Source organism: Apteryx rowi, unplaced genomic scaffold (assembly GCF_003343035.1).
Source record: "Apteryx rowi isolate R43461 unplaced genomic scaffold, aptRow1 scaffold_18, whole genome shotgun sequence".
Lineage (NCBI taxonomy): Eukaryota > Metazoa > Chordata > Aves > Apterygiformes > Apterygidae > Apteryx > Apteryx rowi.
The window spans coordinates 3,389,919-3,417,031 of NW_020448085.1; the positions used below are offsets into that span (position 1 = coordinate 3,389,919).

At 37.0% G+C, this 27,113-nt stretch overlaps 1 protein-coding gene across 3 annotated transcripts in view; it reads right to left on the bottom strand.

The window, feature by feature from the left end:
- TENM2 (teneurin transmembrane protein 2) overlaps positions 1-27,113 on the bottom strand; it is a 543,159-nt gene that overhangs the window by 320,068 nt on the left and 195,978 nt on the right. The window contains exon 3 of one of the 3 annotated variants that reach the window (XM_026061298.1): positions 656-739. The exons of the other annotated variants lie outside the window; for them this stretch is intronic. Within the exon in view, the coding sequence (XP_025917083.1) occupies positions 656-739 (84 nt within the window). The remainder of the gene's footprint in view (positions 1-655; positions 740-27,113) is intronic. 3 annotated transcript variants of the gene reach the window in all.

The following is a 27,113-nucleotide window of genomic DNA, read 5'->3' on the forward strand; positions in this document are numbered from 1 at the left end:
AAAAAAAAAAAAAAATAGATTGTGTTTTACACAGTCCCTAAGATAAAAAGCTTTAGTGTCACACCCAGGGTGACTGTCTGAATCTGAAGCTCAGATCAAAAAATTCAAATCAAGACTAAAGATGAACACAGCTATCACAAAATCTCTCATTAGAAAAATCCAAACTTAAGAACCTCTGAAGCAGCATATATGGCATGCAAGTTTTTACTAGTTGGATAAAGCATGAAATTACTTTTTTAAAAATATTTCTAGATATAGGTACCATGGTGTTTTTAATTATGCCTGTGTGCACCCAGATCTGACATCTCATCCATGGTTTAGCTCTCTTTCTCTCCCTGTCATGTGCCTAGTGCCGTGAAGAAACATTAGCTTATGGAAACTCCAGCTCCTTCACCACCCACTGAAGACCCCCAATAAAAATCACCCTAACTTACTTCAATCAGGGAGGTAACACTCAAAAATGAAAGAGAAATTAATAAACAGTAAAAGAAGGAGGGATCAGGTTTATTCAACACAATATAAACACCCAGGGGGGAAAAAAAAATCCCACAATACATAATAAGCAGAACATAAACAGAACCACTGCAAAACCCACAAGTTCTATACTAGGTTCAGGTTTACAAGGAATACAGTGTAAGCAAGATAAAAACCTTACGTATTAGAGAGTTCTTTGTCTCAGCCAGCTGCTGCCAGCTTGTCTGTCTGTCTTTCAATTTCTCAGAAAGGTGTGTGTGAAAATCTAAATAAAATAAAATAAATACATTTTAGAGATGGCTCTTTTTCCTCCTTTTCCTCTATTCCATTCACTTTTGGTGTAATACAGGAAAACGTCTTGGAATGGTTTACCTCCTCCCACCCAAAGTATCTCTGAATATTAAAAAAAATAATAAAAATAGAACACGTTATTATCTAGAAGTTCATAACTCTTATCAATGAAATATAAAAAGGCATGTTGAGTAGTGGTACTACTGATGAACTCTTCCTTTTCAGGAGGTACAAATAACCACTATCACTACCCTTAACCCTGAAAACGGAAAGAGTGCAACATCTCTCCAAAACGCTACCAAGACACCAGTAGGCCCAGCCAACCAAAATCTGGCTATGATACATGTGTTACAATTTAACCTGAAGTCCATGAGAGTTTTCTATACATGTGGTACAGTAGGATCATATTGTGTTATTTTCATTCCTATAGTCAATAATGTATCACATTATCTCCCTTTAAAAGATAAGTTTAATTATCTAAAACTAGACTCAAGATACATTTAGAAAATGGACACTTTCAGCTGTGAATAAGTCACTTCTTGCATGTTTATTTGGGCGGCATGACGACTTCTACACTGTGTATCCACGTAATCAGGCTCATTCTGCCGCATCTGCCCGAGATGCGAGCCAGTGAGTCTGCGGTGTTGCAAGGACAGCAATCTCTTAGTCGGGAAATATTCGGCTGAACCAATGGAGAACCTGGGCGGGGGGTGGGGGTTGTCTGTGTGTCTTTCTCACTTTTTTCTTTTTCTAAAGAATGTCTTTTTATATAGATATATAAAATAAGCCTTTTTTTGTCTCAAAAACTCTCGAGATCTGGGAAGAGAGATTAATACATGCAAAAATGCTTCAGCTTTAAAGAACATATCAATTGAACTAAAACTACTCAACTTTCTTTTGATTGTACAGCTAATTCAAATACATGTGGAATTTAAATACTTTAAGTAATTAGGGAGTCCTCTTAAATTAGAAAAGCACAAAATCCACTGAAGAACATTATCGAATTTCAATACTAACAATGGAGTTTTCAGAGGCAGTAAATAGATATAACCTCCCCTCTCTTATTTATTTATTCACATGGACTTCCTTACACACACCAGTAAGACAAGAAGCCTAATGATTAACATATGAACATATGGCTACTTTCAATTCTTGTTCCTCATTGCCTTCAAGGGCCTCACCGAGAACTAAGTTTATTTGGTACATCGCAGGTTCAAAGACTTAATCATTTTATAAATTAATAATACATTCTTGCACCCAAGATGATCAGAAACAACACTAAAAATGTTTTGTATATCACAGTCATTTATTATATGCAAAGAAAAAAAAGCAACACTGACACTTGAAGATACAAAATCAGAAGATCAAAACAGTAGGAAAAAAAGTTTGCATATGCTGAAGACATAAGATGACTACATATTTGCAAGGAGACTAGGAGCACAAACGTTTCTGACCTAAAATACCTGCAATTGAAATAATCTGAAAGAATAAGAGCTCCTGAGTTTAAAGCCTGTTAACATTAACAAGCTTTAGGGCTAAAAAAAATATTTCAAAATGACAAGTTATACTTTTTACAAACAATGAAAAACAGAGAGAATATACTAAACTGGTGAAGCATCCCTTTGCCACACATGAAATTAAACTTTGATGCAGGATGACCATCAGTCATCTTCATGGCCTATCTTTCATAAGCCATATCTATTTTGGCTCATCCCTAATTAGTTCAGCTTTACTTTTAACGACACAGATTTTTGATTCAAAAGCAAGGAAAGTAAGCAACAGATTTTCAGGTAGGCAATACAACTTGCATTTATAATTTGTTATTTTGACAGAACTATTAGTATGAATACACATAAAGAACTGAAATTATGTCAAATTATTTGCTACATCCACCCTCAAAGCCCTGCCTGCAAGTGGGAGTTGTTTTCCTTGTGTTACCTGTCCTATTTGTACCTTCAAAGTGCACACAGAAGACAGTCACCCACTGTATCCTGTTGGCAAAATCATCTTAACACCCAATATTTTTGTTGAAGGCTTATTTTTACTTGTTTGTTACATAATGAACTAGAAAAAAATTACATGAAAAGGTCTGCGGAACAGTTTCACATGGCATAAGCAGTATTTTTAGCATATATTCTTTGAAGTTTGAATGTTTCTAGCTGATAATTGGGCTTGAAGGCAATATTTCTCAGTTAGCTCACCAACAAAGCTGTATGAAAGAGTAATCTTTTTTCAATCCTATACATATATAGGATTATTTTTTCAACTCCACTATCCCATTGCCATGTGAATACTGACATGCACACTCTATTGACAACTCAGAAGTGTTCAAACTTAAGTTTAAACTTCATAAAGGTTCTTCTCTTAAAAGATGAGCACACATGGAAAGTTTATTTAAGAAAGCATAGAGGCAGTGGGATGAATAAAAAAAAAATCTATACAGATAAAAGTTATGCTTATGCACCAAAAAGTGAAAAATATGATATATGCTATACCACAAAGTTTTAATCAGCATAGATTTGGAATGGAAAGGCTTCCTCTTGGCAGACTTCACCATATTATATATAGGTGTTACACATGCTTTAATATATTTTAATGTTTAACATATTTCATTAGTGTTCAGAAAATTGCAAGTTTGGGGTTTTTGAAATCAGTATTTTTTCTCTATACTTAAACCCAAAACACTAGGGGTTTTTTAAGCCATAAAAAATACAGCATTGCATATCTCACATCAAGTCTCTCTGACTGGAAAGCTCAGATTCTCCTCTTTCAAAGGTAATAAAACTATTTCTAGTCTAATGATGTGTAGAAAATAAATATTAAGTCTGCCAGTAGCCCAAGAATTAATGTTATCTACCTTTTCTGCCTCTTAGATTGGGAGGAGAAAATGGAAAAGACTAACAAATAGATAGGGATGTAGAGAAAAGAATGGATTTTTGTACAGAAAAAAAAGTGGCTAAAGGATCACAGCTTATCAGACAAACATTACTATCACAAAGAAAACCGTTTACAGAGATATATATATAGGTATATACAAAAAAAAGACAGATTTGTTTAAGTGAGCAGATATACTCAGTTGCTCTTTGCAAAAATGGGACAAATATCTTAAATACAGTGTAGTCTTTCTGTTGCACATACAATTAAACAAATTTTGGCAGTTTGCAGTTTTATAGTTTGTCTTATTGTACCCTATAATATGCAAATGGAAGAGGTCTTTGATGTCTTGATTTTTGTTTTAATAGAAGTTTTGCTTTCATTTCAGATTCAAGAGGAAAAACAGACTTAATCCATTGACATTTCATCCATCAACATTTTACCACATTACCCTTCAGAAACTTGCGTACCTTAGTGAAACCGCTATTTTCTCTTTGTCCTTATCTGTAGCCACTTCGGGACTTTTGATCCTTACAATTACAAAGAGTAGAGAGGATGAGAAACTGTTCCCCCAAGGAAGCTGAGCCATCCCTCTTTTTGATGTAAAACATCTAAAACAAAATTCTCAAAAATAAGTTTCCAAGCTCTGTTTCTCCAACAATTCTATTAAAAAAAAAAAAAAAAAAGCCCAGAGGAAAGAATAATTTAAATGTTGAGACACTTTTAAAAAATAATGTCATCTGAAGGGAAGTCTCTGTGGGTATTACCTTCCTTTGACACTCACAGGGAGTTAAACCTAATTGCATTTAGGGTTATCTCCAGCAGCAACACTCAGAATCAAACATCCTCATGAGGACTATTGTTCTAACTAATCTACTTATTAAGCTTTTATTCAGATTTAGTACAGTCTTTTATAAAAAACATCTCAAAGGGATAGTAATGGATTTTGCAATTATCAGACAGGAAAGAATAGACTATGACCTACAATCTCTGGCCCTGCCAAAAATTAGAAAAAAAAATCTTTTTTAAGTAAATCTTTAGATCATTAAGTTAATTTTAGTGCCTATCATACACCACACTTCATATCTGGATAAAGTAAAACCACTGCAACTATACTATGCTTTCTCTTATACATTCCTCTAACATGCAAACCCCCAGTGCCAACATGCCCATTTGTCCCTTCAGCAAATGACAGAGAGAAAGAATTCCGATTTCCATGTATTACTTCCCAAGATGGATGAATCACAATTTTCAGCTTGTTGTCTCCAGCCTCAGTCCAAGTTCAAAATCAATGTTGACCCAGTTAATTTTAAATAATAGTGCAAGTATTGGTGACACTTCTTGAAAATTGAGAAAATAGAAATATTGTAATTCCTAAATCTGTCTTCTGTGATGTATATGATGCTCAGAGCAGCTACTTGTCTCCCACACAGTATTCAGCGAACTAATTTTCTTCTCCCCCTGTACCACCCTCTTCCAAAACTGCTACTCTGCTTCCCTCATTCTATTACTTTTTAACACCTATCTAATCTCCCTCAGACCCCGACAAGCTCCCACCAGGCCCGGCACTCTAACCAGACCCACGCAAAGGCTTCTTGCTGCCCAGCGGACAGGCCGGCAAGCCAAGGCTGCAGCTCCTACCCGGCCCGCGGAGCGCGTGCCTCGGCGCTGAGCGCGCTCTGCGTCGCGCCCGGCCCTCGGCGTCTTCTGCTGCCTCTCCCGAGCCGGCCTAGCAGCCCCTGCTGCTGCCACCTCGCCAGCGCCCCGCTCCGCTCCGCTCCTCTCCTCTCTCTTTTCCCATTTGTTGCATCCTCAGGAATCTTCCCCTTCATAATCCTGTCTGAACGGACGCTTCCGACTACGCGCTATGAATTTCCTCCCTAATTAGTGTAGTCAGGGTATTCTGGAGCTGCGCTTCGTTTTGCGTGTTTCCCAATAGGCATCGCTAAGAGCTTGGCTTCCAGTCATGTCCTATATACTCCATCCTTTAAGCTCATAACGTACAGTTTATGATATTTTTTCACAATAGAAAACCTTGCTGCATTTATAAGCTTTCCTTTCTCCACATCCATAATTCTAGTGCCTCTCTGTTAGCTTTCATCTAGAAAATAACTATGGCACTTTAGTATGACTAGGGCATCAACATTCTTCTCAGCTCTGCTCTTGTTGCCCCTCTTCTATTGTTCAAAGTGGCAAAAACTCATTTTTACTACTAATAAAAAACAAACAGTTGGTGCTTAACTTTCAACAGCACTTTAAAATTATATATTAAAAAAAAAAGAAGTCACATAAATACCCTTAACTTCCCAAGCTCCTTTCCCGCCAATATTCACACAAAAAGTCCCAGGAACAAACACCTGCCCCATTTCTGCCACGCTTACCTGGCTGTGGCCCTTCCTGGCCGTCTCGCTTCCTCTCTAGCCAGCATTTTTCATGAGCTGAAATTTCTTCTCTCTTAGTACTTTCGTACACTATCATTGATATTTGATCACCATTTATTACTGATCATTATGTTTTTGGAGGAACAGGACAAAACCCGTAACATTTGACAAAATGCTACCTCAATATTGGGCACGCTAAAGCTTCAAGTTCACTTCAAAATCACTTTTTTTTTTGATTGTTTTTCTGTCACATTCTCTCCATATATTCTGGATCAAGCATACTAAATAGAGATAAGAAGTACAGTACTGTACTCTTAAGCTGTATGCATACTATTTCTGTATGCAAATAATGATTATGAAGAAATTAGAAGAAAAACAGGAATATACAAATCATGCAAAAACCCATCAGAATATGAACAGTTCTGCAGTAAAAGGGTTATGTAGTTTCTGTTTTCTATTTGTGGAGTTTTATTCTATTATGTTCTGCTGCACATTTTATATCCAGTGTTTTGATCTTTTACCAGAGTTGTAGTTACTCATTTTTCTCTCCTCTGAAGCACATTCACCATTTAAACTTTAAAACAAAGCTTTATGTGCACAGGGTACTAGCAAGTCTCCAACCAAATTATCCTCCGATACAAAAGAGCTGCAACACATGTTTTTATCTTTTAAAAGTATACTTTTAAATATGTTAGGACATCTCCAAATATTCATGCAAGAATGACAACTACTGCAGAGGACAGTGCTCTAATATTAGTTCAAGTACATTTGGCAGCTCATTGGAGTTCAGTGAACTCAAAGGAGAATACGCTATTTTCCTCCTCCTGTTCTATCAAAGGTGTGTGTTAGAAAATGGGAGTTAGAAGTAATTCTGCTTCACGCACATGTTCGTAATGTCCTAACTATTATTAAATATTACCAGCAACAGACTTACTGCACTAGGAGTCAGGTTTTCCAAGTGCATCGCTAGTATCTCCTACACAACCAAACCAACTAAGTAATTAGCTACAAGAGAGAAAACTGTGCTGTGCTTAAAATGACAAATTCCTTTGTTTTGTATTTTCGTTTCCTAATGACTAACAAAAGCATTACAATGTAGTTACACCCTAAGAATCACAGAGACGTGCATGATTTAGATCAGCGCTTAGCAGATATGCATAAAAGTGTCCATTTCTCTGTGGAAATGTAAAGCATGTCTGCACTTATGAACTTAAAGTCAGCTAAAATTAAATTTAAAGTGGATTTATTTAAGTCAAATTAAATGGTTTCAACCTGTCTTATTTCAAAATTGCATTAAATAAAGGCCCTCTTAACTGCAAATGAATATGTCTACACAGTGGTTTCAAGCAATTTAACAATACCACTTTAAAATCATGCCATAAAAATACCAGTAATTTGGACTAATCTTCTCAAATGTCCCTAACAGTCAAGCCCTGAAGTCCAAAACATCCATAATTATCTCTGTATTCAAAATGGTCACTGACCCACGTTAAAAGAAAACCTCCGTAAGTGAAACTTTGCAACAGTTTTTCTCTTCCTGACACTTTCCTACAGGGTTTGGGGGATGTTTGTCTGTTTTAAACATTAAGGGACAATTCAACTATGATTTCAGGCTATTGGCAATGGGTTGGGTGTAATATCCCCATAATTTCAGTCATAAAACCATAAGCCACAATTCTCATGGGAATAACAATTAATAATTAAGAAAGGCTCACGTTTCAAGTAGCAACTTATAGTTACTCTAGGTTGCTTTCTCTTTCTTTAGATCTATTTTACACAACTCTTCCTCCTAAATAACACTTTACTGTTAGTTAATCCCAATCCTAGTTCAAATGCTATTGCAATGACTGTGTTTATAGATCAAGAATTTATGCTTGGAAAGACTAGTTTCTGAATTATTAGGCTAATAGAGAGAATTTAAATTACTGAAGCACAAACTAAACAAATGAACAGTACCTAGTGAAAGTTTTTACTGCTTTTTTTCTAATCTAGCTATTTGAACTCAAAAATCACTAAAAAAATCATTTACATAAATATGGCAACAAAAATCACATTAATAGAGCTTTACAACAAAAGTGGACAGGTGTAAGGTTCAAATCTGAAGAGGAAACTATATGTATTACACCACAACTAATCAACACTTCAGTCAAAAGCACTTACTGCTCCTCTTCATCACATTTGCCAACATACTAAAAAACGTTTGAGTAAAAACTGTATGGAGAATGATAAAAAGAAATTACATTTTCCTCTTATTGTGGGATGCATATTAATATCCTGCACTTTTTCAACTTGAAAGTGTACAGAAAAAAAAGCCAACCAAAATGCTATTGTGTTAATGACATCAGATCTTTCAAGAAGAAAAATCTGAGTAGTATATGCTACCATTACCACTACTGAATTTTGCTGCCCAAGGTACAAAGAGATTTGTCAGCAAACTCCAGTCCTTTTGATTCTAGCCTGAAGGTCTAAGTAGGGATCAAATGGTAATCATTTATTTGTATGTTATAAAATCTGCACTGTTGACTCTATATTGAAGTGAATATATGCTACCTCAGTCTTGAACTAATGCAGCTCATCTTCCAGTGCAGAGTTTATTAAGTGAAATAAGCTAGTGCAATGGCCTACCACTAGTGCAGGCTAGTGCTTCAAAAGTGCATTAACTTCTTATGACCTTCCAATCAGAAAGCACTCACAAATTGAACATGTTACACTGAAACACATAAAAAATGGAGGGAGTGCTTTGAAATACGGTGCGTTTCCCAACTGAAATGAAGAGCACTGTCTGTTTTCTACCAATCGATCCAGCTTTATCCCAATGGAACTACAGAAAATGCATCCGAGGTAGGAGGAACTAGTAAGCAAGGAAGTAAAAATTATCTGCCAAATGCTATTTTGGTGCTTCTTTTGTGAGTAAAGAGCAAGGTTAGCTGCTCTTGATAAGACCACACTAATTTTAATTTACAAGCTAACATCAGCTGAATGGAGTACTGTGACAGCTTTAAAATAAATGTTAAGGGACACACAAAATGATGGAAAGAAGGTTTTCCAATATAAGCATGTCATTCTGATAGCGCTAAACTATTATGACATGTCCTTTTTTTGTCTCTCTCCAAAAAGGCAGAAAAATATGAGCGTCATAATCAAAAATTTGAATTGTCTCTATTAAACTAGAGGTCTCTTCTTGTACATATCTTGGTTTGGTTTATACACTACATGGGACTCAAATCTTTAAATGAAATGCAGCACTGAACATTATCATATGAAGATTTTGCCTGCAAACAGAGGCTAGTAGGGTACTATAGCCATCTTGAAGCCTAATTACCTTCTACTGTAACCAAGTTTATAGGATAAAGAGCCACTAAAACAGCATACATCAAGCAGAATGGGCAATAGGAAAAAACCACCACCAACAAAAAAGAACTGGTCACTCCATCATACATAATAAAGGAAAACAGGAAACAAGTAATAAACTGTCTTAGTAAGTTAGTGCAAAGTCTCCAAGACATAACAGAAGAAAGTCACCCACATCCAGGATCACTGCTGCTCATCCCATAGAATTTGGTGAGCCATAATTTATGTCACAAGCACAGCTGGTAATGGGTTAAGATACATAATCAGATAGATAAAAGAACAAAAGATTATAACTTTTGCACACTCCAAGAGACTCCTCCCTCAGTTATAGCTAAGCCACACAAAGCTGACAAAAGATACACTACTGTTACTGGATATAAGAATCAGTCAATCAATTACCATTCAACAGTCCTAAAACAACAGAATCTCAGATCAGACACATACAGCCCCCCTCTTATTCTGAATGGGCATTACAGATTTCTTCTGCCAAACAAAGAGTGGAAAGCTAAGACACATAGACAAAAAGGGTAAGAAGGACTGAAGTGCTACTGCGCCAGCCCGACCTGCGTATCGGGCACTTTCTTCTACGACCTGAACATTCCATAGGCTTTAAATCATCCTCTATGCCTCTAACAATGCATCCAGTTGCTCATTTAAAATTAAAGAAAAACTAAAAAAAACAATTTCTGGTAGCCTTAGAGAGCTGGTGACTGAGGTCAGTGTTTTATTAGTAATAATGCCGTCCAAAAAAAAAAAAAAAAAAAAGTTCCCAGCAAAATAATAACTTCAGTATCACTCAACATCTTTCATTATATAGTTATGTTCTTTTCTGTTAATAATTATTATTTATTTTTAAATTGTTATGGCAAGTTAATTGATGGGCCTATGCCTATAGACGTACTTTTACCTACTGATCACTGCTTTCTTCCTATGGCAACTTCTACTGGTGGGAAAATCAAATTACAGTTTTCAAGTAGTTTAGGTGACAAATAATTTGTCATCTGTGCCTGTGAGTGATACTGAAGAACCATGAAGAACCGACATACAATTTATAAGCATAAAAACAAGTATCTTAAAAAAACAAGAAGTACACAAATTGAACCTTACTCCATTATTTGTGGGGGAAAAACTACAAAGGGCAAAATTTAGTCCTCAAATTTTATCAACCACCTGTTGTGTGTTTTGGATCTGACATCTGCTAGTTTAATTTGATGTTGCCTAGTTCCCATAGAGGAAAAAAGCAGTGAGAAAACATTTTGTTTTTCACCTCCTCTCACTTCACCTTCTCTCACTGTTTTCACTCACCACTGCACAGTGTTCAGTCACATTACTAGTCACTGTTTTTTTCAATAAAGAGTATTAAACTACTAAGTCATTCTTCATAAGGAAACCGTACCATGTCTTGGGTAACCCACCTCACTCACTCATACCGTTTGCAGTTCTGCTATGTCCTTCTTCAAACGGAGAGATGAGAATTCAACGTACCATTCAAGGCATGGCTGTTCCACTGCTTTAGACAAGGGCCGTAATGTTGTCTGTTTTTTCTCAACATAAACTTTCTACTAGTTCCTCTCATGCTTTGTGAGAGGGAGACTCTTTGTGTTATTGTAACTGATCGTGGAGATACGCTTTCATAGAATTGCTCACTGCAGCACTAAGATAACTTTCCTGAAAAATAATAGTCAATTCAGAGCCCATCATCTTTGCTTATGAATTTCACCGCTGTTTTTCTCCCAACCATTCAGCATCGCGAGGTTCTTCATGAAATTCTTCCCTGCTGGCCTTTGTCTTTACTAACCACAAGTAACACCCTGCATACAGAAAATTGTCATCTCAGTATATAGCTCTTTTCCCAAATCATTTAAAGAACACCAAAACGCAGTTTGCTGCATTTTACAGGGAGAACAAATGAAGCGTAGAGGGAGGCTGCAAGACACTCAAAACAACAGACCGCTTCAGCTCTTCTCCGTAACAACTTACGATTGCCTTGCACATAAGGGCAGCTGCTGCCTTCCATACACAATATAAGCCAGTAATAGAGTACGTTCATCCACTTATTAATAGACAGAATCTAGCCCTAAGGATTCTGACCGGTTTCAACAAACCGAACAGCTTATATCCAGGCTATTCTTCCGGCTGTTCTAAGACAAACATACAGAAATGTATTACAAGTTCATGCTGTGTGCTGTTAGAAAGAAAGCATTAGACACGATGACTCAAAAGGGATAATATTTTAGAGTAAATAAACACAGGCAGCATGTCCTACATGTACCAGGAGGATATTTATGGATGTGAAAACTACTGTAATATAATCTATGTCAGCTACAAATACTGAGTCATGTGGTGGGTGACCTAGTTTCCTTTTCATTTTCAATGAAGTTTGAGTTATTCCCTGTTGATTTATGTTTTCATTAAAACCTCAGGGGTAAGTCCTTTTGAAGTCTACTGGTGATTGAATGGACATATGATGCTTCGTAAAGAATACATAAGCATTTTTCCCCAATGTTCTCTCTCTCTTGAAGTCATACTTCTAACAGGAGCTCAATCGAAGAGCAAACAAGCATCATTTGTTTTCCTCTTTATCTTATCTTTCCTCCACGGGAATTTAAATGCAAATGTGAAATAGAATGAACACCAAACAACGCATCCACGGGTACTTCAGTCTAATGACGGCAATTTCCAAAGCAAGAGAGACTGTGCTCTCTGCTCACTGTTACAGCATTCTGCAGTTGGGAACACTAACAGTGTTCTGTGGATCTTGTGTCTGCAACCAAATTTACATAGAATTACTTTGAAAATCACCCCAGTATTTATGCAGAGGTACTGCAGTTCATTTCCATAACCTTTGAGAATGGCAAATATTGTTTTATGTGAACAATTAAGGAAATGATGCTGATAAAAAAAAGAAAGCCCACCAAGAAAAAAACTCTGAGTGACTCCATCCTTGCAGAAGACATATTAGAAGGGTTTTCTTTCCAGAGACTTCTGAGTTTAACTTGCAGTAACTAGCAACTTTTAAGTGTTCTCAAACCAGAAAGGTAATGTCAGTGAAATGAAATCCCCTGCTGTGATTTTCTTTTTATAGTATTAAAGAGCATAAAATTTCATGTATGGACTCCAAAAGGGCAGAGGATTTAGTAGCTGAAAGCTTTTGTTTCACCCCTTATCTACCACAGAATTAATTACAACATTAAATTTTATACAATAAACAAGCACAAAATATTGCTTAATTCCCTAGCTTCAAATGAAGGCTCAATTACAGTAATGATCTTGATGATAATTATATCAGGACAGTCTAGGTTTCCCTACAGCTCTCTGTTTTTCCATTTAGAAAGAGTTATGCGCATGATGACAGCTCTGTGTGCTCATAAAGCTATTATTTTATTCTGTCTACTTCCCCACACTCTGTGAATTCAGTTTGAAGCTGCAGTTTTCAAGTATTTTGTCAATCACAGTTTATCAAATGCATTCTGCTAAGGCAGCTGTCAGGACAAGACTCGGCCCTGACAAGCTGTCTGAGCTCCTGCGCAGTCCATCCTTAAGTCACCAACTCTTATTTTTATCTCTAAGGAGGAGAAGTACTCTGGCGAGCAAAGACCCTACCTGTTCACTAAACAGGCACTAGAGTCACGGAGCTGGCAAGGCTCCTGATCAGCAGGAGTATGAATAAATTCTCAGCAGCCCATTTCTGCCTGTTTTTTTCTTATCATAAGTGCTATTCTGAAAATACCACTGACATTCTATACATAGAAGTGATTCAGTAAAAAGATACAGTGCAGGTTGTCAGTTTATCCTGAAATAGCCTCTAGTGGATAGATAAAAGCCATCCAAACCACAGCAAGGAGACAGTGCTATTACACAGAATCACCAGATTCCCCACAAAACGTTCCAGACAAAATTCTGGCTTCGGTTACACACACACACGCATGCACACACGCGCAAAATGACGACAGCATACATCATTTGTGTACACAGTGAAAGATCTGTGCATGCTGAAGTGGTTTTTTGTTTTTTGGTTTTTTTTACTAATTCTGGCAATTACAAGCTTCATGCCATCCTCACTTGTAGAAATGTTGTATTTCAGGAAAGCTAAAACTGTGATTATGACAAATTTGCCTTTTTGCACTGATTATAAATTATGTTACCTAAAAGAATGTTCATTTATAACAACAAATCATGGTTGGTATTGGGAGAGCAGTACTAATCTATTTTTTTGTTTTTTAACCGTTAGTATCATGAAAGTGCTATAAGCATAAGACAGTTCACAGAGATCCTATCTCCAAATATTTTAGCTGCTCAAAAAGAATGTCATTTGGTCCTAAACACAGTCTCTTATAGAATAAAGGAGGGAATTTGAAAAGTAGTCTCAGTGTTAATCTAAATCGACTTCCTCTGATTTAAAGGGAACAAAATGAGGAAAATTTTAGTCTTTCTAAAAGGTGAAGGGAAAAAAAGGTGATGTAGTGACCTGAATTTTAGAAATGCTGAATATTTCCTGAACCTATTGAGGTTAACAGAAAATAGCTTTTGAAGCTAGCTTGCATTTGAAAACAGACCTGATATAAATGTATGACAAAATTTTCAATCTTTCTCCATCCTTTTTATGCCACATAAAAGGAACAAAGCAATAAATGGGCGAAAGTAGTCTTGAAACTAAGAGGAAAGTCGGTAGGATATTAACAGCAGAAGTCAAGCTATCCTACAACAATCTCTCTCTTGCACAATACAAAGTTACGAACAGGACCTGAGGTGAGAGTAGAGAGGATCGCAGCGTACAGACGCATCCGCAAGCAGCTCGGGAAGAGCCGACCTGCTGGAGCTTCACGGCTCTCTAGGCTGCGCCTGCGACAGAGCAAACCAAAGGCAGAAGCACATAACGGACCTTGGCCTCTGAGCGACACTCCCCAGCTCACTCTTTGTGCTGCTCTTTCTGCATTATGACTATTATGGTCCTAAATAAAGGAAATCAAAGCAAATGAGAGAATCATAAGTTTCATTTGTACCCTGTATCCTCAACCGACTTATAAAAAAAGATTATTGGAATAGTAAGAGCTGAAGAGATCTTTCTGTTATTTTAAAAGGAGCCTCTCCCACCTATAAACGGGGGCACTTCACTGAATGACAGAACCGTGCTTCGAGACCGGACACTCGTGACGATAAGCCGACGATGTTCGGGCGCGCAGTGCAGCAGGCCAGCCTCGGAGGTTTGAGAGTCTGACGGCAGCTTCATGGTGGATGAGCTTACTGAACGACTACTAAGATAATCACTACAATCAAACAGGATCAATCTTTGTCTGTACATCTGAACAGTTCGTGGAAACTATTAATATTTCAGTTTTACTGACCAGTAGGATATTGAAATAAAAGCAATGAAAAAAAAATCAAGAACAAGTAATGACAAGTTTTAGTTTTTTCAGCTTTACCTATATACGCAGCAAAAAAACAGCTGCTCATGAGTAGTTTTCTCTCTTTCATTAGTTTAGCAGTAACATTTTTCTCGTCTGTGTATGTTTGTGTGTGTGTGTGTGTGTGTGTGTGTGTGTACACACAAGAGTTTCTCTGTCTTTTTCAGTAGAACAAGCCACTAAATGTCTGCTAAAGGCAGAAGGACATATATTCGTGTCCATTCACTATTTCATGGAACTGCATGTTTCTGTTTCCTTCCTCTGCACTGACAGCACTCTCTACTCTTAATGAGCGTCTATAGAACATGGGTCTCGCTTATCATTCTTTGCAGAAAGCTGACATTTCCTGTACCATCTCTGACATTGTATTATAGATAAAAAGTCCTTAAGTCATTTTTTGACATTGTCTTATTTAGCACAATACATATTCTCAAGCCTGTTTTCAGCATGTCTTCTTTTGAATATTAAGTCAAAGTTAGCTTGCTCTTCTTTTCATTATCCAAACAATCTTTGCCTGACATACCTATTTAGAAAGTAAGATTGTGAACGCAGTCCAAACTCATTATCTTATCAGTGTCCATATCAACCAATTTATAAGAAGAGGCAAGGCTGGTGAGATATCAGGAAATGCACAATTAGAGATCATTAACCCAGAGTAAAATCTATTCCCAAGTAGTTACAAGCAAGGAGCAAGGCTGGAAAGATAAACACAGAACTGAAATGCATTAAATAAATGTTATTGCTACTTCTGATAGTACTACTTTAAAAGCGTACAATGATGTTGGACAAATTTGTCTTTATTTCCTTTCTGTGGCTCAGGCAGCACAAAAATACGACTACAGGAATAAGTCAAACAGCTGTCAGTACAGAAGGAATCCACCTCTGTCTTCTTAGTCCACAACGCCTGTTTCTAGGACACCTATACCAGCTTTAGCATGGGTAGCAGAGAAAAAGAAAAGAAAGAAAGAAAAAGAAAACAGGTGTGGCCAGAGCACTACCCCAATTTAGCAATCTGCTGCAACAGCTTCGTGGGTTCAGTGGCAGAACATAAAAAAAGCTACCTGAAAAATAAGCCATAAGGCTACTTTTTGTCCCCTCACTAAGATTTTGCATCAGGAATAGCTCAAACCACAGAATCTATTTCTATAAAGTTAATAATCCCTAAAAACATTTTTCTGAATTTATTAATTTAAGATTCAAACCATTTCCTTAGAGTAAATTCCACTATACTTATCTTCTACAGGAGAAACTGAGGCATACAATGTTACTCGAACATGACACTTCTGTTCATCCCCATAATAAAAGCCCCCTCAGCCCTTCTAAATCCACTGGCAGAATGGGTGTTCCCGAGTTAGCTAATCTGCCTGCAAGGCTCAAGAAGAAGAAAGCCAATTACATCATGAAGTTAAGTAGAGTATGGAGGCAGAGTATGGAGAAAGTAGTAGGATCCAGTGCACCACACGAAGAACCTCTGCCTTTCTAGTAGCTTGAATAGGCACTGTATAGAGATGCCGTGTCCCAATATTTAAAACCAACACAGGATCAAAGCTATGCCAAGAGATAAATTTTAAAATGTAATAAAACGTAACTTTCATATACTACTGCTTTTTTTAGTACTAGCTGTAGGGCCAATTAATATTAGTCTAAAAACTGAAACAAAAGTATTTTCCTGTCTCAATATATGTAATGCCTCTCAAATTAGAGATAAGATGACATCCCTTCCCTTGGAAGCAGGCGTACTGAAATGCATTTTCTAGATATGGTGCACTAAAACGAACAAGGGATTAACATGTACAGTATGATGGATTTTTTTTTATAGCTATATAATTATTAAGAAAGCAGAATGAGGAGATGCAGTGACAGAAGTCTTCCACAGAAAATGTTGAACGCTGCAGCTAAGTGACCACTGATTACTACTTACCTTTCTCCTGTATTGCCTACAAAGCTAACAGCAGCGTATTCCAGACTTACCAGAATGCTGTTATGGAGAAACAGGAACACAGGCCAGAGCACACAACTCAAGCACGTGAACTGGTCACTCAAAACTTCAGTTTATTAATAATTAACAGCCTGTGCCTCAACCCAATCATCATAGCCCCACGGTCATTTCTCTGTTGCTTTACCTCTGATGGGGCTGGTTAAGGACTGAGCAATTGGTCAACTGAGACGTCAGATATTTCACCAACCACCCATGGCTCATGAGCGGTACAACATGAAGCTTGCTCTTGTGTGGTGTATTAATGGTGTTTTATCAACTGGGAGTAAAGGCGTGCAACACGAAACAGGATTTAACACAGACCTTTTGTGTATGCAAAGATATTTCTATTTCATAAACTCCATACAGCTGCTGACCATTCACCACCAGAGAAACCTACACTTATAAACCAGGGCTCTTCTGAAGGAAGGACCCCACAGGTTGGCAACTGCGATAAAACCTCTGCTATACGGGAGAGGCGCAACTGAGCTAATTCACCTCCAGAAGCCAGGGCTGTTCACTTACAGCATACACCACATTCCATTATTTTCTAAAGCTGTAGAGTTCCACACATCAAAGAAAATTCAGTATCATTTTCATAACTCATTTTCAAAATGAGTTATGGTCTCCAAACCCATTTTATCTAATAATTAACTGATGCCCAATATGAAGAAGGGGCAGAATTCCACAGGGAAACAGGAGGGATGGAAGCTTCTGATGTGCATTTGCCTCCCCTGCTCCCTCTCTTCTCCGTCCATCTGACTTGAGCCACCGAAGAGTCACCCACGGTCAGGCACTAGAGACTAACGTCAAACAGCCTTGCAAATACCTTGTTCTACTGGGGAAAAAGAGGGAAAGGCAGTTTCGGGCCAGATAAAGAAAGGGACCAGCAAATGATGGAGGAGTTCACACTGGTTTCTCAGTCCTCCCGAATCTGTGGATTTTCTGGCACACAGAAGTAAATACTATAGCATTATTTAGATCAACACTGACTCGTCATACACATGTGTGTTGAGCAAGTAAATTGTTTCCTCTATTTTATTTTTTGCTTTTTCAAAATCCTAAAGTCATAACCCTCTAATTACTTTATAAAACTCTTTATTTACAGCACCTAACATACTACAAACCCTAATTAACCAAACTATTTCAAGAGCAACTCTGAAACAACTATTGAAAAGTGGCAGATTTTACATTGCTTCCAGTACAGGCACTAAAATAAGGTAAAGTAAGGACAAAAAAATAATCTGAGCTCTAAATCTGTGTGTTTTGCTTTAAGAGACCTAGAGTCCCTCCTTCCCTTTAAGGAATGGATTGGATTCATGACAAAGTGCAAACATAGTGGGGAAGTTTAGACAGGTTTCTGCACAGTTGAAAACAATAGTACAAAACTGAGCCTTATTAGAATATAAATAATACAATAAACTGCTTATTTTTAGGGTTTGTCAGTGTGGCAGACATTTTCATTCCTCATATATGTATTTGTACCTAAACAGTGTGCTCTGCTTCAAAAATCTTCATGGCTTAATTATGMCCCCTCACACTTCCCAGAAATAAGGAGGCACTATATGCACAAAAACATGATTCGGAGAATATTACAAAGTTGCATAGCATGATACAATTCATACCTAATCATTGATGAAGTTAGCAACAGCACACAGATATTTTAACCAGTCTCTCATAACTGAAGGGCCTTTTTTGTCTCAGCTCCTTTAGAATAACTCAGTCTGTTATTATTTCACCACAAGCCTTTACAACCATTTTTTTAAGCTTCCACACATCAAATCCTATCTTTTAGAAACAAGATAGACCCTAGATAATGATCCAGTACATAGAGACCATCAGGAAAATAGCACCTCTAATAATGATACTTCTCAAAGGTACAACTACCAACAAACATCATTACTTCTGAGTGGCACAAGTAAGAAAAATGCCACTGTTAAGTATTTAAAAAACAAAAATATCAATGTTTTTCTTTATGACCTTTCTTTCTACAGGCTGATACTGACAAAACCCTTTTAAATCGTTATATACTGGGCAACATTTCCAGAATGCATAAAAAAGTTATGGGTAGGATCTTGTTCTCCTAACTTAGACACTTAAACCATGCCCAAGTTCTAGAGTGAAGCAAGACCTCTTAAAAAGCTACTTGTTCTATAATCAACGCAGAACCTGCCTGCCTAACTTCAATAACCAAACTCAAGATGGGCTGTCTTCCTCTGGAAAGTGTTCAAAAGCACCTACTGCTTCCTACTGACTGTCTAAGCAAATCAAGCGCTTTACTTAAAAGACCACATCATTAAGTGCAAGCCAGGGGCTAACTTATGCCAACTAAACCTGTGAGTTCTACGCTTCCTTCTTTTAATTTCTAGAACCCAGTGTAAAGACAATCCTGCTGAAAAAATGTTCTTGAGTGGCTGGATAATATAAATTGATACAGGAAACAGGGAAAATGTTAAGATTAAGTGTCACTAAATATGAAATATTCTTGGTTGCATCAAGATACAAATTGTTGAACCCCAGCAATGATTCACTACAGAAAGGACACAAGGCCTGTGATTGAGTCTACATCTCCAGTACTTCAGAAACTTCAGTGGAGAGCCAACTTCCATTACTTTTCACCAAACCCCTGTTGACCTGTTCCTGGATTCTCAGTGTCTGAGGAAGTCCACTCGTTCCACACAGAGTCAGTTCAGAATCCCCAACACGCACTGGTATGAAGCAGAGCATGTGCAAAGGGCCACAGAATTTTACAATCATACCAAAAACATGCCCTACACCAAATTAGGCTATCATTAAATGGAGAAATGGAACTTTCTTGATCTTGAAGTAACAGAAACAGTGATGATCCGAGTAAGTAATTGTGACAAGTTATACACAGAAGTTCAGGATTTGCCCTACATCACATCCTACAAAGAAGAATGTACTAAGACAGCACTTACTGCCATTTAGTAGATAAATAACAGTAACTAACAGTAACTAATAAATAATTCACGYGCTAGGGTACCCATGTATATGTAGAGATTCAATGCAATCATATCAGTTCTATTTAGAAAACATGTTTACACTGCCTAATTTTAATTCAAGGCATACACAGGAAGTATTTTTAATGTAATCTCTAAAGTCCTAAGTGGTATATTTTCCCTGAACATCTACGATGTTCCAAGAGTCTTCCGCTAAGAAGTTTGAGATTAATGTATCCAAGTGGGAAATATAGGACAGTAACTATATTGCATACAGCAAAGACAATATATAAAATTGCTGCAATATCCCTTACATGAAATAATTAGAGTACAAAGGAAAACGATATCAACAGAACTATGAGATACTGAATTCATTTACCTTCAAATATTAGGAGTAATGAATTTTCTGCTCATTTCCAGCTTTCTAAGAATCATCTTAGTACTAAATATGTTAATGTAACTGCACTAGTTTACTTAATGCATCTTTCTTTATACCACAATGTTCTTCACAGGACCTTGTGGTTAATAAACATTATGCACACTATGTTTATTCCTCTTTAAATTTTAATTATCTTAGCTTTCAAAAAAAGAAAGAATGTTCTCTCATTGAACGTCACTGAATCTAAAAATGATGCAAGTGAGGAGTGGTAAAATAAGGATGTTATAAACTCTCCTTGTTTTCTTTTTGTTTGGTTAATCTAGAACAATAAGATAAATCAAGAAATAGGATGATTAAAAAGAATATTTAGAACTGCTTATTCAAAGGTATCTGGTAATTGTTCTACAGCAGAAGGATTTCTCTTTTTCACATTCACCTTTACAATCTAACTAGCCTTAAGATTCTGCTGAACTGCAAGAAAAAATGAAAGCTGAAGATGATTTTAATGTAACAGTGAATTGCTTCATTTCTGTTCCAACTTTTTATCATCACAGCATTCTGTATACGACCCTTCTTGCCCCCCCCCATGCAAGTCTTATTTGTGCCAACTGCATACACAAAACAAAAGATGAAAGAACTATGGCAGCACAACTTTCACTGACAATGACACATTTTAGTATTTGCAGACCAAATCACTTGCTTTTCTACATTAAGATTATTCATCTCATTTCCACAACCCTACTTTGGAATGGGGCTGTGAAACAAAATAAATTCATCCTTTAACATATCATTAAATTTACTGAGCATTCTTTTTTACCCTAGTATTTCTCTGCAATTCTCCTGCATAGGTGAAAACCCCTACACAGCCAACCATTTACACTTTTTTCCGTGTGTGTGTGTGTGTGTGTGTGTGTGTGTGTGAGCTGATCATCATCTTCTTGAAGTAATGCAGACGCTAACTCTCAAGACAGCCACTAGACTAAAGGTCATGCCAGTGGGAAATTAGAACTTATCAACTCACTACCATACTACATATCTATAGCAAGTTTAATTCTCCAGCAAGTTGATACTTAATTTATCTTGCTTTACTTATTTTTTTCCACTGATGAGAGTGACTTCTTTAATGATATCACTACTCTCTAACAATCCATGTGATGTTCGCCTTTCTATAGAAATAATGTTTAATTGCTTTAGCATGGCCCTGATCTTACTACTTTGGAGGGCAGAAATGCAGCAGAGAGGACAAACTGAGATGACTCGGTAAATGAGTTTCCCAAATCATTAACACCATGAAGTGCAAGGATTCAGTGTGTTACTTCAGCTTCATAGGATATAATTACATGTTTTGATTAGCAGATATATTTTCCCAGCCTCAGGTGTCAACAAGGGTTCAAGTGTGTAACATGTATAAATGGGTGCTAATTTTACTAGTCATGAAAATGTGGTTCCCTAATTACATTTATATCCTCTTAGCCAATTTTCATTCTATATTGCTTCTCTGTAGTACATCTTTCTGTTGATTTCCTTACAATATTTGAGCTCTCCAGAATGGCACAGTGATTCTAAAATTCAATAGGCCCGAGAAGCTACTTCCCCACTGAACATCCGTAGTATTCATGAGCGAGTAACAAGATTTATAGAAGTCTATACCATTTTGTGGTCATTTCTGTACCATTGTCAATTGTATCCCACTGAGAATGTTGTCATCTGGGATGAAAATCTTATGGCAGAAGTGGTGCTCTTCTTTCACCCAGTTGATTCTTGCTTAACAGTATAAGAATTTCTGTTTTAAGAGAGCAAGGTGCTCTTCTCTGCCCTGCGGTCTCCTGACAAAGTCCCTCACGTTTTGCTAACAGAACTGAGATGGGGACTGACAACTGAAAGAATCTTTCTTCAGAGAGTTAGCCATGCCCTAACAACCACCGTTATGGAAATATTTCAGGCTTTGGCTAGGAACACGGGATAAAATTATTAACCACAGACTTCTGGACTTTCCATATTACTTTTAGAAATTGGAATGCCTAAGTAATGTTAACTGCTTACTGTGATTCAGATGGCCAAACAGGAGCACTCAGATGACCCAAAGGTGTCTAACAATGACACGGTGCTGTCTGTACATCAAGATCTCTTGAAAGGAGTGTTTTTCAGAAAGCAATCCGGGGCATGACTAGATTATATGTCAGACTGCTCTTTTCCCTGTGCCATCAGCATTACTCAATGTTACGAGAAAATGAAGGAGTAGTATGAAATGAATTCACTACCTCTTTCTGCTTCCTTGTGCCTCTCAGTACACTAATCCACCTTGATGCTGAGTTGCTACTGCCTATGGACACAGAGCAGCACAAGGAAAGAAAATACCCTCACACCTTACTCCCTAGGCATCTTTTTTTCAGATTTAAACATACATCAAATTAAAAAAATAAATTATTTATATGAATTTATATTTATATAAAAATATAAAACAATAATTCACTAGAGAACATTAGTCAGTTTTAGCAAGTGGCTGGAGACATCAACAAATAGTTCAGTCCTATAGATTACAGTATGGACTCATGCAGTTTTGCAGCATGATGACAGGCCAAGAACAGAAAATTCCAGAGTATAGCTTAAGAAACTCAATGAGCACTATAAAATACTGAATAAATCTACTCAAACTCTACTCTTGACACTGATACTTTAAGGTCCTTACTAGTTTTTATAAACATGGCTAACTCCAAATAATAATTAAGGGGAAAATCATGTAGAAATTACTAACATTCATCATAAGTGTGTTAAAATTATTGCAGAAGAGTGCTAGCAAAGGGACCGGATTTATAAATCTGTTTGCACATGGATTGATATACTTATAATTACCCACAGCTGTCAGACTTTTTAAAACTATATTAAGAACTTAATGCAAAAATCTTCAACAGTGAACGGATTAAAAACAAACAAACAAACAAAAACACACAGCCAAGCCTGACCATGCTGTCAAAAACGAGTATGGGCAGTTTAAGACTTTCAACTTGTAATAGCAGCAGTAGTACAGATCACTGACTCGTGCAACACCTCACCGAAGTTGCGCACAAAGCTTATTACAAAATGCAAGCTTTAAAAACAGTAAGTGCACATCCGTAACAGACGACCTTATAACTACTATGATACCGCTGGCACGACAGACCAAGTGTGATTTTTTTCAACTTCTGCTTCTTTGCCTGAGTTACATTATATGTCTTCAAAATCATCTATTCAGTTGGATGAAAAAATGTAACTGAAACAATCAGATTACAATGACAGCCTTCTTTTCTTTTCCTTTACTGCAAAGGCTACAGACAGCTTTAGCTTTGTTTTAATGTTTTACATTTGAAAAATGGGAGCAATAAGCACATAAATTCATAGATATTGTATGCATGTTCATTTTAACGAAGTCATCAGTACTATTCAGGTATCAAGAGACCAAACACTTCTTTCATATGGCCCTGCTACAGCAAACATTTATTCATATTAAAGTATAAACAGTCTCATTTCAATGGATGAGAACACACACACACACAAAGTCAAGAGCATGCCTAAATGTTTTAATGACATAAGGATTAAATGCACATATTCTCCACTTGGCTTAAAAAAAAAAAAAAAAATCTGTTTTTTATTTCTTTCCAACAAAGTTATTCTTTCTATATGAAAAAAAACAGCTTTTAGCAAGCATGAACAAAAGCACTCTGATAGCACAATATTTCATGTATGCGAAGAATATTTAAGATTCATTTTTCATTTTTTTAATTGTATGTACAACAAACCAAGTCAGCTGCCATAATAAAAGAATAGATACATTCATTCTGTGTGTTTTGAACTTTAACTAGAGGAAGCTTCTTTCATTCTTGAGAGATTATATATTGAATTAATTTGTTCTGTATATTCTCAGTAATTTGTTTTAATTTGTTCCTGTTAATAATAGGGTAAGGTAATCTATTCTTATTTTTATTGCTGATGATTAGAAATGTAAAGAGAAAAATAAAGCACAACATGAGCCACCAACAGTAAGAGAGGAAAAAAAAAMCCCTTTAAATACAAAGCAAAAAGGGAGCCAAGCTGTGCAAAAACCAGATTATGAGGATAAAATTTAAAACACTGATTTTGCTTCTGTCTTCAAACGGGCAATAAGTTATGACTAAAAACTTACTACAATTAAATAGTGTACAAGAACATTTTAAAAAGATCATAATGGGTTAAAGACAGTTTTGGTAAGACAGATACATTCAAGTCAACAGAACACCAAAGCTCACCCTCCAGCTTTCAAAGCAGCGCTCGGGGTGGGGGGAAGAACCAAAACGGAACAACAGCCACCTTCCCCCCCCCCCCCCACCCCCCAAGCAATTAGAGGTCATCTCGGAGCGCTCCGGGAGGACAAAGCATCCCAGGGGAACCAAAACCAGTATCTCCATTTCCAAAATGAGGGATAGGGAAGAAAGAGGAAATTAATAGACCTGTTGGCTTAACTCCGATATCAAATGACCTGGAACCAATTGCTAAACAAATTTCGTGAAGATAAGAAGTGAAGATAAGGAAGAGGCAACACTGATTTGTCACAAGCGAATTATGAACCAATTCAAATTTCTTTCTTTAGCTAACTAGGATCATGTAGTGAGCAGAAAGCTATATAGTAATCTTAGAAAGAATTTCAACATAGAACCAGATGACATTTTTTTGTAGTAATTTAATCTTCACCATGAAAAGACACTAAACTGAAAAGATGTGTGGCCCAAGGAAGGACTAACTAATCATTCCTGCAAGATATTATGGAGTATTTCTAGCCATAAGGACTACAAGCTCTAGAGCTGGCTATCCTAAAAGATTGTGGTATATGAACTTTATTTTATATTTTTTAAAAATTTGACACAAAATCTCTCAGAAATTACCCAGTAAATCAACAAGTAAACACCTGACCTAACTCAAAGAAAAGGATGCACATTTCTATCCTTTTTATTCACAAATATATACTAAATTTAAAAATACTCTATCATGATACAGATACTATTTATGACGGTTCCTACAGTGAAGATTTTSAAGTAAAAAAAGTGCTTCAGAAAAACATGCAGAAAATTAAGACTTGCTGGAGAAGCAGCAGAAGGAAAAGGACCTCACCCTCATCCCATATTTGATCTCGAGGAGACTGGGAAACAGATGATGTGCCATATTTTTTAAATTCTTAGTGAACGGACCAAATCAAGAGGAATGCAATTTTCAAAAAGCCTCAGACACCAAACATTTCAGGAACAGACTTAAAAAAGCTGTTTTCCACATATGTAAGGACTTGCAGAGAACAGTGTTAAAGATTTTATATTTTGTACTAATACTACCCATGGCAAATTTGTGGAGCCACAGTTGTGACAGTGAAGAAGTAATTACAGCCTGGCTGGGAAATCCCCCAAACTGAGCAGTCCGGGGGGGGGGGGGGGGGGGGGACGGAGCTGAGACACTCTGATGTCTGACGTGCATTACTTTTTCCATTTTCTCCATTAGTGATGACAGGATTGCCCGAAAAGTAAATTGGTTCTTAAGATACAAATAAGCAATGCCATATGATCCCCAAACCCAGTCTATGCTTTAGACCCTTAAAGGTATTTAGCATATATTGTAACTTGTCTCTTTATGTTCTCTACTAGCCCTTTAGGGACATACAAAACCACGTCATTCTCTATTCACAGTTTACCACTGGGCAAATGATGCTGTTTAATTTCAGAGCACAAAAATTTAGGTACTTGGTTCCATTTAGCTTTCACCTGTAGAAACCTAATTCGGAGAGCTATTTTCAAAAGCTAGAGTTGACGCTCCTTCTCTGAAGGAGGACGACTCCATTTCTTTCTTGGCTAGAAACGGCTGCTAGCAGATGCAAAGCCCCTTTCGCCTACTGTGCTGCTGTACACCCGCTCTGCATATTAGAAAAACATTTAATTCCTGCCATAAAACACCCTAGCTACTATTTCTTTTTTTCCCCCACAAATTAAATTTCCAAGTAAAATATACAGATAATCTTACATTGCTCAACATAACTGCACTTGTGATATACTTTCAGGCTATTATTATTTCATCTAGTTATTCAGAAACAAGACTTAATAAACAGTGAACTTCCACGTTAGCTCAGCATGCTGCTGGGTAGCACTATATGGCCTGGGAAGTGAAATAATCATGAGATACGCGGCCTGCAGTGCAGATGTTCCTTTAACAAAATGAGCTCTGTATTTAAAAACTAGAAAAAAAAAGAAACAAGCAATATTGAACTGGATACACCTGTAATGACATCACTACCCCAAGCTTTAATAGCCTCCAAATCTCAATTATATTTTAAGTGTTAAATTAACTTATAAGCCATTCCAATATTCTCGCACCATAAAAACCATTGCCAGGTTACATTAATTTTATATCTTTTGTAGCGAACTACACTATATTTTTAGGACTTCTGTCAAGGAAATGTTATTTATGAACACCTATGTACCACTTAGCATGCCTAAAGCAAAACAACAACAACAAAAAAACCCCAAACCCCACTTAAGCTCTTAAGCATCTAACACATGTAACAATTATCTGTGGTATACACCTTTGAAAGCCTGAGAGCCCCCAAAGAGCCTGAAGCTTGTTTATTTTCCCCTTTTCTGAGAAAATGAAGAAAGTATTGAAGAGAAAAATAAGATGAACAGAAATTATACAGTTCAATTTTCATATACCTTTACTTCACAGCAAAGTTATACTTAATATGGACTGTCCTTACTGTCATTAGCAGTATTTACACTGCAAGTGTACTGCAGAAGAACAAATATTTTCCATAATTAATTCACACAGTATACACGTGGCTTGTTGCTTAGCTATTGATGAAAACATTTAATTTAATAAAATTCAGTCTTTTCCGCTGTATTCCCTCTCCACATTGTGTTGTCACTAATTACAGCCCCTTCGCTCTCCTCTCACAGGAGGCCGCGGAGCAGCTCCCTCCCTCCGGAGCCCGGCGCGGCGCCCTGCGGACGGCGAGGAGGGCAGCTGTGGGCTGCG